The 21064-nt window shown below is 33.6% G+C and overlaps 1 protein-coding gene across 1 annotated transcript in view; it reads left to right on the forward strand.

Annotated features, from left to right (window-relative positions):
• Positions 1-20714, forward strand: part of LOC118199712 (ionotropic receptor 40a-like) — a 30483-nt gene extending 9769 nt beyond the window's left edge. The window contains exons 5-7 of the mRNA XM_035371626.2: positions 7864-8090; positions 15401-15660; positions 19894-20714. Coding sequence (XP_035227517.2) covers positions 7864-8090; positions 15401-15660; positions 19894-20125 — 719 coding nt within the window. The 3' untranslated portion in view covers positions 20126-20714. The remainder of the gene's footprint in view (positions 1-7863; positions 8091-15400; positions 15661-19893) is intronic.
• Positions 20715-21064: the final 350 nt, after the last annotated feature.

A 21064-nucleotide genomic window follows, 5' to 3' on the forward strand; every position in this document is an offset into this window, starting at 1 on the left:
TTTTACGAGAATAATTATTGAAATGCACTCTTCTAATTTTGCATATTATTTAATTTTTAACAATTAGTTTAAACTTTTTGATAGTTTTACTATTTTAATAATTTTCAGTGTATTTCTTAATTTTAACTTATTTCCTATATTTTCGCACCATATACATGACTTTAACTTAATTTTAAATGTAAGTTCTAACTTCTTTTGTACATTTTAACGTTTGTAATTTCCAACATACAACATAATTTCAACTTAATTTCTATATTTTTTTACCACACATATAATCTTTATTTAATTTTAGGTGTAATTTTTAACTTCTTTCGCACTCTTTAAAATTACGTTTGAAATTTTTGAAATATTCTGATTTTAGCGTTTTTATTATATTTTACGAACGTAATTATTCAAATATACTCTTTTTATTTATCATGTTATTTAATTTTCGATGTAATTTTCTTACTTTAATTTTTTCCCCTTTATAATTTCTAGTAAATTCTTAATTTTAAGTTATTTATTATATTTTCTGTTTATAATACCACATTTATTTTAATTTTTTAATAGCGACAGTTTCTTATTAGGTTTTAAATGAATATGTATTTACCTTACTCTTACTTACTAAAGTTTGATAAGTTATCATAAAAGTATTTTTTACCTTATACTGCTTATAGGAACTGATTTGTTACTCAAGTTTTATAGTAATGCATTACAAGATTTTACTTTTCATTAAAAAATAGGCAAAATTTTACTGTTCCTAATGAGTGGGATTTTTTAACATTTTGAGTACTGATATTTAACTGCATTTCACCCCAATAATGCTTGGGACTAATCTAGTAATATAAAATATGCTTTAAAATCGTAATTGAAAATTAATTAAGGTTAGTTAAATGTATCTAAAATGCTGATTTTGCTACAAAATGATTCATGAATTTTATCTGTATACTGAAAATTCTAGATAAAATGAACTTCAATCTGAAGACGATAAGAATCTATTAAGGCTCATTTTTAGGTAAATATAATTGATTTCTATAGCAGATTTTCTAAAACTTCTTGGAAATTCTGCGTGACTTGACAAATAACTTAAATTCGGTAAAAGTTCTAACCTCATTTTGGTAAAACAGTAAATATTGTACAGGGGAACATGCTTATTTGGTATTTGTTTCTCAATATTAAGAAAATAGTTTTAAGAGGGGTATTCTGTATTAAGATAGTATGTAATGCAGTTAAATATGAATGATTTAGTTAGTCTTTAGACTTTTCGTCTTGGAAAAAGGTAACATTTAGCAACATTAATTAAATTGCCCTTCTCGAAAACGCATAGGTTCCCGTATTTCAAACTTATACGTAGAATTATAAGATAACGGAGCATTATTTGGGTGTAATTTTGTACTGAAAAGGAGTATTCCTCATTAAATGGGTATTAATAAGTAATATTAGGTGGTAAGATAATGATTTTATGAAGAAATTTCTGCATTAGGGGTGGATGAAAGTTTAATTATTCGAAATTATGACATAGATTTTGGTAAAATATCTCTTACTGTTTCTTTTATATATACATGTATATTGGTAATCGTATGTTGTGTAAAGGTATAGCAGTCTTTAATAAAGGTATAGCAGTCATTCATAAGAAAATGCATTGACAAATAAATTAATGAAAAGTGAACATCATTCATGAAAGAATATAAGCAATATAAGAAATTATTAAGTAGACTGTACATGAGGATGGCTAGTGAATTAGGTTGGTACTGAATTAAGTTCGAATAAAAGTGTTGACATTATGTGTTAGAAATAAAAGTAGAACAATAAAACAAAATTTCAAGAGATGAAATGGAAGAAAATTCGTTGAACACTGGGTATTTCACCTCTGATTCGATTTGAAAATGTTGATCTTATGAATTTCTTTGTACGTATAATTTGCAGGTATAATTGTGTTTCTTTGTATGTTTGTAAATAATTGTTAGTTTCTCTTGAAAGATGTCCATGAAAGAAGAAATATCCATAATTAGTGCAAGAGAAATATAATAAAGTAAAATTTGCATAGTCCGGGCATGTTAAATGAAGAAATAATGGTATTGATGCAGTCATTTAGCGCAAGTATTGAATTTTAAAACATAGACTGAATGTTAAACGTTTAAAATAATAGGAAAAATTTCTCTATAAGTACGTATAACAGAAAATATGATTGTAAAATTATAGAGGAAAGTTCAGAATATATTTTCATTCTAAAAATTCAGAATATATCAAGCTAGTTTAAAGGCAATCGAGGTTCGAAATTAAACATTGGCAACATCGAAGAGCTTAAAAAGCATGCATTCAAATATAAGTGATATTAAAAATTATTAGGAAATATTTAAATGTGCAGGAAATTATAAAACTTGAAAATACAAATAAATTAATAATAGTACCTAAATGAAGTAAAATAGTAAAATTGTCATGGTTAAGACTATTATAGATTGAGAAATTGCACAACATGTAAATTAAAATAGTACTATAAAATATAGACTAAGTAAGGATGATTAAATGAATTATATACGAAAATTAATTAACAATAGTAATGTTAAATGTTAAATGTCTCTATGTTTAGGAAAGTTAAACATGCGAAAAATTATATGCAATTAAGTGTAAGTAGTAAAATAAATATCGTATCATAAACAGAAAACATAAAAAACTAGTTAAAATTATAGGTATGTAAGAAACCATAAAGCAAAATTATGTTAAAAAGGAAGTGTTACGAATTTGGTATTTAAAAAGCTAATGTTAGTTCAATTATAAATTAAATGATTTTATTTCTCGCGCAGTGCAGCGCGTGACGAATATTAAAAGAAAGTTAAGCCGGAAAATTGAAAATACAAGAGCGCGTGCATTAAATAAATAAATATTTCTTTTTGATTTCGAGAAAGTACTGGAAAATTCTAGCGCGTGATTTTAAAATCTTATAAAAGGAGGAAAACATCTCAGTTTGTAGTAGTTGCTTAGTTTGTTGTTGCTTAGAAAACTGCTCTTTCTGCCGAATTCGCGGATTAGCGTTCTTTAGCTGTTTTGAATTACGTTCTATTGGACATTTGAGTAGTTGAAAGAAAACTACTGTGAGTTGTAATACTGCGTGATAATTTGAGAAAATTTAAGCATTTTTGTTGTGATAACAATAAATTTTTTTTTCATTTTTTTTATCGGACTTGTGCATTCATTTCATAACGAACACGTACGCACGCAACAATTTTTGGTGTCAGAAGTGGGATTTGAATGCCAATAACAAGAGCGATGGAAGAACAATTCAGGCAATTGATGACTGCATTTGCTGCTTTCCAAGAAAAGATGGAAGGAGCCGTCAACTCCGTTAAGAAAGATATAAAAGCTGTACAAGAAAAGATGGAAGCTGGCCAAACATCTTTTAAAGAAGAAATTAAAGAGAAAATGGATGCTGGTCAAATATCCGTTAAGGAAGAAATGAAATTGGGCCAGGAATCCGTTAAGGAAGAAATGAAATTGGGCCAGGAATCCGTTAAGGAAGAAATGAAATTGGGCCAGGAATCCGTTAAGGACGAAATGAAAGCCGTTCAAGCTGGTCAAGAAGAAATGAAAAGAGAAATTACTTGCATAATAGAAAATAAATTTGAAGCTATGGAAGGCAGAATTGACGCAGTTGAAAATAAAGTTGGACATATTGAAGAAAAAGTTTCTTCCGTAAAAGATCATATTGAAGAAAGAGTTTCTTCGGTGAAAGAAGAAATAGAAGAAAGAGTTTCTTCTGTAAAAGAACATATAGAAGGGAGAGTTTCTGCTGTGGAGGAACGAATTGAAGGAAGAGTTTGTGCCGTCCAACACCAAATCGAACAACAAATTGATGAGAGAGTTTCTGCAGTTGCCAAAGAAATGGATACTTTAAAGAAATTCGTAGCGTCGGCAGGGAGCAGGAGTGATGATTTTAAATTCTTACCAATGTCTGCTCGTCCACCTCTGAAGCTATCCACATATGATGGGAAGACCTCCTGGCAAGTGTATAAAACACAATTTTCTATCGTTTCGGATGCGAATGGATGGGATTCCCAAGCTAAGGCCTGTCATCTCGCCGCTTCTCTGAGAGCAGACGCAGCGGATATCCTGCAGACGCTTCCCGAAAATCAAAGGCTAGATTTCGAAGCTCTATCCGGCGCTTTGGAGCTGCGCTTCGGCGAGAAATGTTTAAAAGACTACAGCAGGCTCCAATTAAAATCTCGTCAACAGAAGCTCACCGAAACACTTCAGGAGTTCGCCACGGATGTTGAAAGGCTGTCCCATCTCGCCTTTTCAGAATGCCCGACAGAAACAAGGGAAATCCTGTCCTTGCAATACTTTATCGATGGCATCCGGGATCCTGAAATACAGAAAGCTCTTCGAATGGCAGATGTAAAGGATGTAAAAAGCGCTCTGTTGTACGCCGTGAAATTGGAGGCAGCCCAGCAAGCAACTCTTAGAGATCGCTACCCAGTCAGAGCTGTGCGAGTCCACGACCCAGGGGACCAATTGATGACTCGTTTAGATGATTTATCCAGACAAGTCGATGCTTTGATACGGAGTAGCAGTGAGAACAAAGTGGCTGTAAGATGTTGGAGATGTGGTTCTGAAGGTCACCTACAACGGCATTGCAGAACACCCCAGGGCACGGATAATAAAACGGATGAGTTGACAAGACCAGTGAATGCTTTAAGACGGAATAGTGGTGAAACGAAACCGACCCTAAAGTGCTGGAATTGCGGTGTTGAAGGCCACCTACGAAGGAACTGCAGAACTCCCCAGAGCACGGAAAATAAGGCATACGATTTAAACAAACAATTAAATGCCACGGGAAGGAAAAGGACTGACAAGAAACCAAAGTGCTGGAACTGTGGAGCTGAAGGCCACGTACCAAAGAATTGCAGAACACCCCAGTGTACGAAAATTGAGACAATTTCTGAGCAACAACGCAGGAAACAAATTAATGACCATATCAAGGAACGGAGGTTGCCAGATAATGAAAAACCCTGTTTTAAAGCGCTTAAGATCTCTATAGTGAGTGGCAACAATAACGGACTGTCTATCAATGGGAATATCGATGGAGTTCCTTGCAATATGATCATTGACACAGGAGCTAATGTTACCATCATTAGGAAAGATTTAGCTGAACAGTTTAAAGATAAACTTATTTGGACGCCATCCTGTGTTACCCTTCAGACTGCGTCTGGTGACAAGATCGAGATAGCTGGGAAGTTAAACGTGAAAATCACGTTTGGAAGTGCCGCCTACCATCACACGGCTTATGTGGCGGATATCACAGATCCATGCATACTCGGATTGGACTTTTTAAGGAAATACAATTTTCCCCTAGACTTGAAAAACAACAAACTGCTTTCAGCATCTGATGGCATGACTATCCATCCTCAAAAGGCATCCTCACCTAGAAATGCCGACGCTTTGTCCGAAAGACCCAGCTCAGGAAGCTGCCGAAATCGTACTAGTGCCAAAAAGAAACGCAAGACTACCAGCTCTTCTCCATCCCAGATGCTCTTCGGTCGAGACCTTCGTCTGCCTTGTGACTGCCTGTTTGATCGCCGTACGGATGCTCCTTCATCGCCTGAGGAACACATCCAAGATGTCCAGGCCCGTTTTGAAGTTATGCACCGTTCCGCACGAAAGCGAGTGAACTTGGCGACGGAGAAGGTGAAGACCACATACGACACGAGAGCTACTGGACATAAATTCAAACAAGGAGACAAGGTGTGGTTGTGGAACCCGATTCAACGAAGAGAACGCAGTTCTAAATTACAGTCACCTTCGGATGGTCCATATACAGTCCTGAAGAGACTGAATGACGTCATGATTCGTAAGTCTTCGAACTCTAAACCTAAAGTCGTTCATTACGACAGGTTAGCTCATTGCTATGGCCATACTACATAATGTAAATAATTGTAAATAGTATAAGACCATGGTCCATTTTGTTTTTAAATGTGTATTTGATTTGTATTTGATAGCATTTGATTTGTTTTATGTATTGCATTTATTGTTCATGTTGTTTATTATTGTAATGTAATGCTTATTAATGCATTTATGCCACAGTTGTAAGTTTAGCTTCCTGTCCAGGGATTGTACTGCCCGGGACGTGCAGTCCTTGGGAAGGGGGCAGTGTTACGAATTTGGTATTTAAAAAGCTAATGTTAGTTCAATTATAAATTAAATGGTTTTATTTCTCGCGCAGTGCAGCGCGTGACGAATATTAAAAGAAAGCTAAGCCGGAAAATTGAAAATACAAGAGCGCGTGCATTAAATAAATAAATATCTCTTTTTGATTTCGAGAAAGTACTGGAAAATTCTAGCGCGTGATTTTAAAATCTTATAAAAGGAGGAAAACATCTCAGTTTGTAGTAGTTGCTTAGTTTGTTGTTGCTTAGAAAACTGCTCTTGTTGATTGTAGCGAATTCGCGGATTAGCGTTCTTTAGCTATTTTGAATTACGTTCTATTGGACATTTGAGTAGTTAAAAGAAAACTACTGTGAGATATTGTAATACTGCGTGATAATTTGAGAAAATTTAAGCATTTTTGTTGTGATAATAATAAATTTTTGTTCATTTTTTTTATCGGACTTGTGCATTCATTTCATAACGAACCCGTACGCACGCAACAGAAGAAAATTACGTCTCAAATTAAATAATATGATAAACAAAAAGCGTGTATTTGAATAATTACGCTCGTAAAATATTGCAAATTAGTTAACATTCAGAATGTGTTAAAAATTTCAAATATTAAAAGATAGGAATGAAATTAAAAATTACATCTGAAATTAAGTAAAGGTCATATATATTGTTAGGAAATATAAGAAATTCAGTTAAAAACTATGAAGAACGATCTGTATAAAATGAAATAAACAGTAAAAATTAGTAATGTAATTACGGTTAAGGAAAATAAATAAGATATCAATAAAAAATATAAGAAATATGTTAAAAGTAATAGTACACATTAAACTATAAAGCTTGAAACATGTGTAGAAATAAAAAAATATAGCTTTGAAATTAAGGTCTTGCGAATGAATAATTAAATTCATACATAAGAGAGGAAATTGCTAAGAGTGCTAGAAATTAACCATTCTTCTACATCACAGCAAAGACCTGACAAAAAAGCTAGACTGAAATCTACTCACTCTAATTTTCTTGTCTGCACGAAACAACTAAAACTTAGATTCAACTAACCATGCTACTACATGATTTGAATCTCAGTTTTACTATATTCTGGTTTATCATGATCGCACGGCTCTGTAATGGCGTTTCAGAATATTTAATTTTTCTCTGCGAAATCCGTAAGAGAAGATTGCAGCGGATAATCATTTAAATCATTTCAAAAATCTTTTAGGCTCTGTATGTTTGCTGTAATTTCATGAAACACATAACCTATCTGTCAGTCGTTATGCCTCTGTTTTAGTAATTATGTTTTGTCTGCTATTCTATCTTTCCTCGTGCCATGTAATCTCACAAAACATGTATACTGAAGGAAACATTTTACAGATATTTATTCCATTTGTGTTTTATGTAACACCCGAAGTATTTCAAAAGTAGAGATTATGCTTTTGCTTACTAATATAAATATAGTATGTATAGGGTGGACCACGAAAAAATAGCCAAATAGCTTTCCTTTAGCAATAACATGACAAGATGTACACTATATCTCTGACATGATGTATAGAGAAAGAATGGATAGGAAGGCATAATAAAGCTGGAACCCTTCTTTATTCGGCTATACCAAATGCCGGATAGAGAAGGAGCTACATCCTTTTCCAAATACAGCGATACTGTGTTGAAAGCTGGTCTCCTTTTTCATGGTCCACTTCGATGAATGTAATAATATCTACTTATTTTGCATTGCTTTTTCAGGGTCCTATAGATTGTACAGAAATCGAATTGTTCGTTTTTTCCTTACTATCTGGTCCATCTGTAAACTAATTCTGGTTTTTAGCTATACAAGCACTCTTCTGTCTTTCCTTATGGTTCCCGCCGTAGAAAGACCATTGAGAACAGTTCAAGAGTTGAGAGATGCTGTAGTTAGTGGTAGATATCAATTCGCTGTTTTTAAAGGAACATCTCATGTCGAAACCTTAATGGTAAGTTATCTGAAGGAACAGAATTTTCCAAATTTTGTTTTTGTTCAATATATGATTTTGCCTCAAAGATTTTGGTTTCATTATCAATAGAACTGTACTTGTCATAGAATTTTTGGTTTTTCAATAAATTTTTTATTAGCAATAATTTGAGCCATTATTAGAATTTAAAATAAAAGCTGTGAATTCCGAATTACCAGCTACTTTTGAGTGTTGACATAAAAATATCGCTTGAAGTCTAACTTATGCGTTTGAGAGTTTTAAACATTCTGTTCACTTCCACGCCTATCGAATTAATTTCCACCTTTTCGTTGCCCTGCGTTGGCAACACGCTTTTGAGATTTGTCGTTCGTAGAATTCGGTCGCTAAATGCGTAGCTGGCCTGTAACTGTTGTAATTCCTACATTAATGCTTATCTGTACTGCTGAATTATTGCTAAATGTTTACGTATGAATGTTTTATTATTAAATGTATTCAGTTTGGTTTAAATAGACCGAGAGTCGTTGAATTTATTAAGGATATTTAAAATCGAAACTACGTCATCCATTTCTGCGCCATTCTAACACAGGAACGTAAACAATTTTTGGAGGCACCGGCGAGATTGGGGATTCGTCAGCAGTTCAAGTACAGATAAGTGCTTTTTATTTCGATTTACATCTGAATTTGATTCTTGAAGTTTTATATATATTTTGTATTGATTTTCATTTTGAACTTGAATACTTCGATTACTTATTATGGAACAAGCTACTGTCATTAGATTGCGTGGTAGGGCAAAAGCAGCCTTCACAAGGCTTAAGAATACTATTTCTTCCGATTTATCTAAAAATGAAGTAATTTTGCATCTGGAGCGCTTGGAAAGGATTTATTCAGATTTTGATAAATTTGATGCCCAATTACCAGACGAACAGTCAGAAATTGAAGATTTTGAATCGAAGTATTTTAGTTTGAAACTTCAGTATCAAAATTTGTTAGATTTATTGAATGTGGCTAATGTGCCAAATGTCCCAGAAAATTCTAATATTAGTAACTTAAAGTTACCGAAGTTGAATATTCCTATTTTTTCGGGTAACTTTAATGATTGGATGAATTTTAAAGATTTATTTGTTGCAACAGAGCATAATACTTCTTTATCGAATATACAGAAATTTCAATATTTAATCGGATCACTTGCTGATGAACCAGCTTCTATAATTAAACATATTCCGTTATCAAATAATTCTTATGAAGAAGCATGGGCAAAATTGCTCGCTAGGTGCGATAAAAAGAAACAAATTGTACAATCGTTAATTAAAACATTTCTTGATCAAAAATGTATTTCACAGGTTGATAATGTTAATTTGCGGCAATTAGCTGATACTTCAGATGAAGTTATCAAAGGTTTAAAAGATCTTGGTGACGAAGCAACTTCTAGGGATCCATGGTTAATATTTATGTTGCTTCAAAAGGTAGATTCAGAAACCGAAAGTTATGGGCACAGAAAACAGCGAAAGATGATTTTCCTACATTGGAATCATTTTTTGAATTTTTAAATTTAAATGTTCTTCTCTCGAAATTATTATAAATGAAGAAGCAGAAGCTAAAGTCGTTAATAAAAATATAATGTTAGTTTTAAAACGTTACAGAATTCTAAATTTAGTAATGTTCGAAATGTAACGGACTTCATGCTTTATCTAAATGCGCTAAATTTAAGAATTTGGATGTTACTGCTAGAAAGAACTTTGTGAGAAAACAAGGATTATGTTTTTTATGTTTAAATTCACATCTTATCAAAAACTGTAATTCACAGTTAAAGTGTAATTTGTGTAATTCAAAAACACATAATAGTTTGTTGCACGAAGATATTAAAGCTAACAACGTGCAGCTTTTAACAGCGCCAAATGAAAACGAAAGCACTCCAGAGAGAATTTCGAATGAATCATGCGAGGGTCAAGGTCAGGTAGTTGTTAGTAATACGATTCAAAATTGCAATTCGGCGATTTTGCCTACGGTTCTCGCACTCGCATATTCTTCCAGCGGCAAAACTATCGAAATTAAATTATTACTAGATTCCGGAAGTGAAAGTTCGTTTATTTCTGAACGAGCTCTTCGAAAATTAGGATTAAAAAGAACGAATCAAAGGTTACTTTTGCGTGGAATTGGCGGAGTGCCAGTTTCCAAGACTCGCGGTTTTGTTAGTTTAAAAGTTCGGTCAAGGTTAAATAATGGAATAATTGATGTTAACGCATACATTTTGGATAGGTTAACTTTGCCATTGCCGGAACAAGTCATTAATGTAAAGCATATAGAATACATTAAATCTATTCCGTTAGCGGACCCGAATTTCGCTCAACCCAAAGAAATTGATTTGATTTTGGGAGCTGATTATTTTTTCGCCGTTTTAAGATGTGGCCAAATATATGGTTCGAAAAATGAGCCTGTAGCTCAAAATACAATTTTCGGTTGGGTGATTGCTGGGAAGGTCGGAAATAATATGGAAGGCCAAAAAACAGCAAATTCACATTTCATAAAGCTAGAAGATAATATAAATATTGATTACGAGCTTAAGCGTTTCTGGGAGATGGAGGATATTGTCGATGTTGGGAAGAAGGAATTTCTGACACCTGAGGAACAATTTTGTGAATCACATTTTCAGAACACTCATTCTGTTAATTCAGATTGGTGATTTGTTGTAAAACTTCCATTTTATAAATCGCATTTGAAGTTGGTTGATTCAAAACCGGCATCAATATCTAGGTTGCGTTCCATGGAACGAAAATTCAAAGATAATCCGGAATTTGAAAAACAGTATAAAGATTTTATACATGAATATGAACAGTTAGGGCATATGACTGTGATTAATGATGATCGAATATAGAAAAGTTTTATCTTCCTCATCATGCGGTCATTAAACCTTCTAGCACAACGACAAAATAAAGAGCAGTTTTTGATGCATCCTGTAAATCTGAAAACGATATATCATTGAATTCTGTTTTAGGGGTAGGTCCGAAATTACAAAGAGATATTTTTGAGATTTTGATTAATTTTCGTTTTCCTAAAATTGTTTTCACAGCCGATGTGGAGAAGATGTATCGTCAGGTGATGGTAGCCCCTGAAGATCAGAATTATCAATTGATACTTTGGCGATACAATTCCAGTGATGATATGCGCACGTACAAGTTGAAAACAGTTACGTATGGTCTTTCCTCTGCTTCATTTTTAGCAACTCGACATCTGAAACAGGTAGCTTTAGATTCTAAAGAGGAATCAGATGTATCTCGTATATTGCAAAAGGATATGTATATGGACGACTTATTGTTGGGTGCAAATACAGTTGATGATGCAGTATCCGTCTGCAAGAAAGTATCTTCAATTTTACATGCACGTGGTTTTGATTTGAGGAAGTGGAATTCAAATTCTGTAGAATTCTTAACTGAATTATAAGAACATTGTTCATTGAATTCTGATTTCGAGATATCTCCTAATTCGAGTTCGAAAGTCTTAGGACTTTTTGGAATTCATCTACTGATACCTTTAGTTTTAAAGCTACACTGCACATCAACGCACCTATAACAAAAAGACGCATATTGGCAGAATCTGCTCGCATCTTCAATCCTTTAGGTCTCCTATCTCCTTGCACTATATAGATTAAAATATTCTATCAAAAGCTATGGTTAGTTAAAGGCGACTGGGATTCAGTTGTTCCCCAGCATATCTCAGATGATTGGTTTAAATTTCAAGAGACATTCAGTCAAATCAATAATTGTGAAATTCCGAGATGTGTCATACTTACAACGGACAGTGTTATCCAACTACATGGATTTTGTGATACATCCTCGCAGGCCTATGCAGCAGCCATTTACTGTCGTCAAAAATGCAATGGTACGGTTAAGGTTAATCTTTCGGTAACAAAGACTAAAGTCGCGCCTATAAAGAAAGTATCCATTCCGCGATTAGAACTTTGTGCTGCGTATTTGTTGAACAGATTAATGCGATCTCTTTTGAACATTTTAAAGAAGTTTAATTTCGAAATCTATGCGTGGATGGATTCCAAGGTAGTTCTGTCTTGGCTATCCGCTCATCCACGTAAATGGAAAACTTTTCTGGCAAACAGAACATCTCAAATCATAGAAGTGATACTTATTAAACAATGTAATCCTGTTCCTTCTAAACAAAATCCTGCAGACGTTGCTTCTCGTGGTATTGAACCTCAACTCCTACCAAATTGTACTTTGTGGTGGAATGTCCCAACATGGTTGCGTCAGGAAGAGGAAAAATGGCCTAAATATGAATTAAGATCTGAAGATGATACTGAAGTAAAGGCCGAACAAAGATCTGATCTTATTTTTATTTCTCATATACGTGAATCGAATGATTTATTAGCTAATTTATTCGAGCATTATTCTTCGCGTTGTAGATTTGTTCGTATTCTGGCCTACTGTCAAAGATTTATTACTAATTGCAAGAAGCATCTTGTTACTCAGAACATTTCGCGTTGTGGTATTAACTCCAGCTGCCTTATGCCGCTAACATTTCTAGAGATTAGAGTAGCAGAAAAGTTCATTATTCGTTGGATTCAGGATCATTATTTCAAAGATGATTTACAATGTATTGAGAAAGAGAAACTTTTACCCAAAAAGAGACAACTACGTTCTCTATATCCATTCGTAGATAAAGATGGTCTCTTACGGGTGGGAGGACGTCTTCGAAATTCATCTTTAGCATTTAACATCAAACATCCTGTCATACTTCCTCCTGGACATAAATTTAGCGAATTACTAGTGAAAGAACTTCCTATTTCTTACCTTCATGCTGGTCCTTCTTTATTATCACACCTCATCAGGCAATCTTACTGGATAATTGGAGGGAAGAGAATGATACGCAGTTGTATCAACCATTGCTTAATATGTCATCGATTTAAAGCTGCTTCAACTCCGCAATTGATGGGTGACTTACCTGAACATCGTGTGACTTTGGAACGACCTTTTTTCTCATCTGGTATGGATTACGCTGATCCTATTACTATGAAATTTAATAAGGGTCGTGGTTCTAAAACAACGAAAGGTTGTATACCTCTGTTTGTTTGCTTGTCGACTAAAGCTGTGCATATAGAAGCAGTCAGTGACCTGACGGCAGACTCGTTTATCGCGGCACTTAGACGTTTCATTTCACGTCGCGGTGCTCCACTGCACATTTACAGTGACAACAGTACCAATTTTGTGGGAGCGTGCCGGAAACTACAAGAACTAAATCAGATTTGGTCTTCCTTGTATGCAACAGAATCGGTTTCCCGAGAACTAACTAAGTCCTCTATTGAATGGCATTTTATACCGCCTTCTTCGCCCCACTTCGGAGGAATATGAGAAGCCGGCATTCGCTCAGCGAAATTTCATCTGAGAAGAGTATTGAAAGAGACTCTTTTAACTTACGAAGAGTTGTCAACGCTACTTACCCAGATTGAGGCTATTTTGAATTCACGTCAACTTACTTACGTGAACGATTCTGATATTTACTCTATTAATGTTTTAACCCCATCTCATTTTATTACAGGTGATACTTTGACTTCCTTTCCAGAGACACATCAGTTTGTTCGCACAAAGAGTTCTAGGTGGGAACTTGTACAGAATCTACATCGCGGATATTCGAATCGCTGGAAAAGGGAATACTTGACTTCTCTTCATCAGAGATCTAAGTGGCAGCACACTAAACCCAACTTTTGAAGGTCGACACGGTGGTTCTTGTCATCGAAGATGGATCTCCACCTTTAGCTTGGCCTGTAGGATAGATCATCGATGTCCATCCAGGCAAGGACGGCTTAGTTCGCATAGCTACAGTCAAAACTAAAACTGGTGTCTTCAAAAGACCAATTAATAAACTTTCACCTTTGCCTGTGTATCAGGACTAAACCTGACAGGGTGGGAGTATGTTCACTTCCACGCCTATCGAATTAATTTCCACCTTTTCGTTGCCCTGCGTTGGCAACACGCTTTTGAGATTTGTCGTTCGTAGAATTCGGTCGATAGATGCGTAGCTGGCCTGTAACTGTTGTAATTCCTACATTAATGCTTATCTGTACTGCTGAATTATTGCTAAATGTTTACGTATGAATGTTTTATTATTAAATATATTCAGTTTGGTTTAAATAGACCGAGAGTCGTTAAATTTATTAAGGATATTTAAAATCGAAACTACGTCATCCATTTCTGCGCCATTCTAACACAGGAACGTAAACACATCCCAAAGCATTAAAGAATTTCAAAAATTAAAAAGTTATTCTTTAAGAGAAAGTTTAAATTATATTTATTTAATTAAAGTATCTTTTGACTGACTAGTTTTGTTGAATTATTGAAATGATTTCATATTCAACATATTAAAAATTAAAGACTGCCTGATGAGGATGTTATTGAATGCAATTTTACGCTGTCTATATTAACACATATCTATATATACCTAAATAGGCATATAAGCAGGAAGCCAAAACTAATTTTCCATTAAGGAATGTATGTAAACTGCTAATTACTCTGATAAACATTAAATAATTTAAGTAACTTATAGTTTGTTTGTTTACATTTTGTAAAAAAGTGTGAACAAATTTTCCATTTCAATTAGTTAATGTTTCAAACACAACTTAAAATAATTTATTGAACATTTATTGAATAATACGCAATTGAACATTTATTGGGCATTTACTGGACAGACAATCTATTTTGAAGAAAAATATATGAATGAAAGCTCTAGAATTAGTTTGAATGATTAAAAATTGATTCGAATTCTAGATAAGAAAAAATAAAACAGTGAAATATCATAAAGTGCAAACTTAAACATGAGACTTGACAGCCAGAAAACTGCAGCGAATGATTATAGAATAGCTATAATACTATGTGCTATAGCACACTTATTCTATTATAACAAATTTTACTAATAATAGCTTCATATTTTCTTTGACATAAAGCTGAAAGCCAACAAGACAGACATGAAACAAAGGAGCTAATAGCTTAAAGAGCTATTAGTTGAATATTATAGTTGAATCTTGGCCAAAAGATTAGTTACTCAGAATCTCATAACAAATAAGCGAAGCTATTGAAAATCCTTTGAAACGCACTTTCTAAAGTAAGAAGGGAAAACTTAAGGTCAGAAGGAAAGCTATAAGTAAACATAGAAAACTTTGTAAGCAACAAATAAGCTCAGAGAGGACAACCTCTTACTCATTGCGATTGCTGTAGCTTTTGATGGAATTTATTCCTATCGAAATACTACTCTGTATAAAAAGGCATCATTTAAGCCATCATTTCATACTACTGTGTTGATAATTTTATGGAAATCTCTTTGTTTTTCAGGAATCGCGCAGTGGTATTATAAAAGATTTGGCTGATCACATTCGACAGCATCCGGAAAATATGCTGAATTCTCATGGCGAAAGCGTGTATCGGATGCAGAGGGAGAAACTGGCTGTCCTGAACATGAGACTACATTTTCTGTATTCTGCCAGTGCCATAGGATTGGATTTGTTTCATATGTCTTCTGATAATATCGGATTCAACATTGTCGGTGTACCTTTCAGAAAAGGATTTCCTTACATGGAACGCGTGAATATGATGTAAGCTTATACGCCTTATTCCAGCTAGAATTTGGCCATTTAAACAAGTAATAAATAACTATATTATAATTTAAGGTTCAACTAAGGAGCTTTTGTTTAACCCTTTGATCACGGGTACAAAATTCCTAAAAGCGTTAAAAAAAAAAAAAATAGAAATAAGCTCGCACTTTTTTTTTTTTTTTTTTTTTTTTCTGCGAATTGATTTTAGCTGAAATGCCATTTTCTACCTACGCGATAGGAACGTTCCCCCGTATATATTTAGCATTAATCTTGAATGCGTTATTAACAGATCCTGTGGTCAGAGGGTTAATTAAATATTATCCTTTACACGCTTAAAAATTTTAATTATTAGCTCTGTATTCGAGCTTAGCTTTGACAGTTTACTTTCCGCAATGAAAGTTTTGCATAAATGTCAACAAAAATCTTTGTTTTGATTTCAGACTTCCATAATTTTCTTTATTTTTCCAAAACAAAATTATATTTTGTATTTCTCAGAGATAATTTGCTTCATACAACAAAAATATGCAAATTTAAACCATTCTTTTGTTTAAAACCTGTTTGTTGATTAATGTGGAAATGTTGTTTGACAGAAAAGAATTTGTAATAGTAGATTCAGAGACGCAGTTGTAGTTATACTAAAGTACTATAAAACGGGGGAAAGGAAAAGATCCACCAACACCCAAGCGGTTAAATTACTGAGAATTAGTAGTTCAACCCGAGTTCAAACCCAGGCGAATAGGTTTTGTTGCATGGAAGTTTTCGTGGATTGCCCCATATGTATCGAAAGTATGAATTGCGTATAACATTAAAACATGATTGTAAACTGATTCTGCCCTGTCAGAAAATGTACCGTGCAATATATTAATGAGGACGACAATTTATAATAATATAGTGTTTAAAATTTAGAATTCAGTTCCGAACCCGCTGTATTTTCATTACATAGTTCTAAACTCATTTCAAAATATTAAATAACTGCATTAAATTACTTTTCACTGATTTACAGGAAGTTAATTTATGGATATATTACAGACATATTTCCCTTAAAACCTATTCTGTTGGTTTTTTTACTTGATAAGAAATGCTGAAAGGCTTTTAAATCCCCATTTTTAAATCCCACTTTAACATAATTTGAGTCATCGAAATATGGGTAAAAAATTGGAATGCCATTTCAGAAAAAGTGCGGTTTTGTGTCAAAATACCTATGTTAGAACTATGCTACATATAAATGCAATATCTTAAGTTGGCTTTTCGAAACTGGAAAAATGCAAGTTGAATTTTGTCAATTGGCTGAGTAGAACGGAACATACAGAACTAATTTTTTTGGGTGTGTGTGTGTGTGTGTAAGGTGTACGTCTGGAGAACAGCGGATCTTGACCAAACAGTTCTGTACTGTATAGGAATGCATATAGCTTTCCAAACCTTAATGGAATCTCAAAACAACCCTTACTAAATACCATGAATTGTTTTTCTTAAACTCGAATATATATATCCTGTTGATCCTAAGCCGCATATCCTGAGGATTGTATATCACTATGAACATTCAAACGTTATTTTTAATTAATATTATTGTTCTGCTTTGCACACACTTTGATATTTTCAATTGATCCGTGTTTTTTGTAATTCATTATAGCACAATATTAGCATAAATGCATCATACAAATGCTCTTAAAGTTTTTTAATAATTTTATTTTCTTCATGTTTCGTGTTTATTGATTAACTTTTGAGCAGCTGTATGATGTTTTAATATTTAAACCGATAGTTAAATTTTCTTTGAAATCCACCGAAAATTGTTTCGAAAATGGGGATTGATTATTGTGAAATAAAAATGAAGGGGAATTTTGAAAGCGAAGGGGAAATGGACTGAAACTTTGGCTGTTTTGTAATGAAAGATTTAATGTTAAACGAGCAATATCATGCCAATCTGGTACACAAATCGAGAGAGAGAGTATGAAGGAAAAAAAAAAGCGAAGGAAAATTGAGAAAGGAGCCATTATGCATTAAGACAGTGCACCTTCTTCTAGTGTCGCGAGTTAGCAAGCTGCTGTAATCGATAGTGGCTTAACTGCGCTGCTACATCCATCTTATTCTCTCGACTTGGCCCCGTTAGGTGTTCATCTGTTCTCTACTATGAGTAATTCACTTTGAAAACATCACTTCAACGTGGATGATAATGTCATTGTGGCTGTCATTAAGTGGTGTAAAGACAAATCCTTCTAAGATGCCTGTAAGCAAATTTCTGTACTTAATGTATAATTGCTTTAATATAGGAGATGATTATATAATCATAATGAGAAACGATAGCTCAAGCATTCCCTTTATTGTGAGCCTCAAATCGTTTCATCCTTTCGTCGTTTAGTTTGTTAAAAATTCAAAAAAAACTGCTCCTTGTAGTTATATGTCTTCTGGGGCATTTTCATTTAACAGCTGTTAAAAAGGCCCGAGCTTTTGCTTTTATGTAGCCAAAAGCACATGTCAATAACTCGTATAGCCACTAATAATAACATTTGGTTTGGATGTGATTAACTGTGTTTCGTAATTATGTATTTCATAAACAGTCTTTAAAGCTGAAAATGCATTTACTCACAGGACTGTTTTAACTTAATTTTGATTAAACTCTAGCTTTCCTGGTTTCCTTTGAGATTTTTTTTTATTTTCTACCTTTATATACTGATTTTTTTTTTTTTTTTTTTTTTTATTTTGGTATAGAAATAGTCAAGACCAGTTGAATAGTATGGCATCCTTAACAGAATTTTAAATTTTTATCAGGATATAAATTCCCCATAAGATTCCTTCCACATTCCCAGAAATTTAATTTTGAATATAGGAAAACAAATTTTCGTTGAAAGTTTAAAGCGCGTATGCATTTTCTGACACACCCTATATGCGTAAAATATTGTCTTTGTAATCAAGAGATTCTCATGCAGATATGTGTTTTATGAATTTTTTTCCCTGCACATGTTCCTAGTTTTTGTGGTTTTAATTGCGAATAACCTAGCATATATTGATATAATAATAGTACCATGGGGGTAATTCGTTCTATGGCATACCGCGGGTAACAGCGAACGCTATGGGAAACAGATATCCTTGTAATATAGAATTCGAGGAAACTTAATTGGTAAATCTGACACAGTAAATCATTGCTAATAGTAATAAATAATAATAAAATATTGCTTCCTACATTGCACTGTAATGCAATAATGCAAAATTTACTTTTCAAAATACTATTTGCTTCATCACTGATGGACCATTGAAACAAAATTTGCTGAGTGGCGATAGAATGTCGCTGGGAGAATAACGAGACTATTAAAAGCAAATATAAGAGAAATTTATCGGTAAATCTGCGTACATGGGGGAAGGGAAGGTGTCAGATATTTTGACCCTAATGTCTGTGGTCTGCAGCTAACACTTTTAGAGCTGTCATGGGGGAATGGTTAAACACGATTCTGAGGAGTGACCTCTAACCTGAAAACCACATGAGGTTTTGAAAAGGACCATTTTCAACCCTTCTCATTTAGTCAGAAATTATGAAAGTGTATGCACATATTTATAATCGTGATTATTGTGGGGATGTATATATTTATAGTGCTTAGCTTATTCCAGTGGGTGTGTTTCACATTTCATAAGCTGTTTTTCGCTTGGCGTACATTTTAGAACATGACTTTATCTTCCTGTTTTGAACAACGGATAACTGAAATCACGGATACAAAGCAACGATTGTGCCCCTATTTCTGTCATTTGTAGAGAAGGGCCAACCAGCGGCCGAGCGGTAAAGTCGCTGAACACTGGTAGTTCGGTCCGAGGTACGAATCCCGCGAATGGGCTGGCTGCATGGGCGTTTTCGTGGTTTTCCCCATGTGTAACGTATATACGAGCCAGTTTCCCTTAGTAAGGTCCTCCACGAAGACATCCCTCTCTTTAGGCAGATAGCCCTCAAGGCTTTGCCATAATCACATACACACACGCACATTTGTAGAGAAGTAAAAATCACAGTCGCTGTTGGGATTGAGGCTGTTGTAGTTATGATTGAGGCTGTAAGTTAAGAATTCAAAATTAATTTTAGCAATTATTCGATAATTTCAATTGTATATTCAATAATCTTTTAAAAGCTACACACTTTGTTTTAAAGCGAAGAAAAGTGCGCGTTAGATAAACTACAGTTGAATGCTTTAATATTTAATTTATGCTCAATTTTGTTTTCCTTCATATAAAAATAATGGATTTTTTTCTGTTTAGCATTCATCGAATGGCTGCTGCCGGCATCTATATGAAGCAAATAAATGAGATCAATTACTACCAGAAGCTCAAAGCTCCAGTACCTCCAACTAAGAACAATAAACGCCCTCTCTCTCTTCAAGATATCTGGACATCTGTTCAAATATTAATTGTTGGCCACCTGGTATCTCTAATATGTTTAATTGCTGAAATTGGTTATCACAAACTGAGAAATCGGAATCCCAATATTTGAGTTTAAAAAAAGCGGCTTTTGATTCAGTTTTTTAATTCATAAAGTAATTTATTTAATATTTTATAGTTTCAGAGATTAGCTTAATCAATAAATTTTTAACCGCTATTTTAACGTAATAATACATTTAGTTACCCTACATCTCAATAACTAGATGTGTACTAAAGCGATATGATACTGAAGATTCATAAAATCTTAGCTTAAAGGATTGCTAAGCATAAAGTAACCTCTTCCGAATGAATTATGTTTTACATTTTAAAACCTTAACAGAAGTTAACTGTATTTTAACTTTGTAAAATGAATGTTTCTATTTTATTTTATACATATAATAAACTCGGTATTGGTTCATTTAAAAAAATAATCGAAACTATAATTTATGTAATGTAATCTGGTTTGCTTAAAAGCCTGATATAGAAACGATATCGTAAAATCGTTTCTTCTGTAAGGTTTGGAAAAGCAGCTTTTCGGTCTGATTTTTCAAGTGAGTGCATTAACGCATAAGTATATACTGAACTTAAAATGTTATTTGGAAGTAAGAAAAAATAAAAATCTTGTACAGCTTATTTAAAACTTTGTGCAATTGTAGTTTTCAATAAACTGTAAACTGAATTTTTGAAGTATTTCACTTACATTGCGAATTTTATGCATGCGAAAAAGATTTTTTTAAAAAAATTATTATCGAAAAGCAAATAATTTTTAAAAACTAAAGAAAATCTATAAAGTTGAAACTCTAAGAGCACTATATGCCTGTTAATGTTCAACAATCCTACCGTTTGCATTAATAATATTTACTTATAAGGTATTTTCTCCTTCCTTTCTGCTTGCTTTCGCGGTGTAATAGGAAACATACTCGACGCGTATTCAAGAGGCCCAGAGTTCGAGTTCCGACTACGGTATTGCACATTTTTCCTCTCTCTTGCTTTTTTAAAAAAAAAAACTACT

Source organism: Stegodyphus dumicola, chromosome 10 (genome assembly GCF_044657685.1).
Source record: "Stegodyphus dumicola isolate Sdum_Otavi_A_Nest chromosome 10, ASM4465768v1".
Taxonomy (NCBI): Eukaryota; Metazoa; Arthropoda; class Arachnida; order Araneae; family Eresidae; genus Stegodyphus; species Stegodyphus dumicola.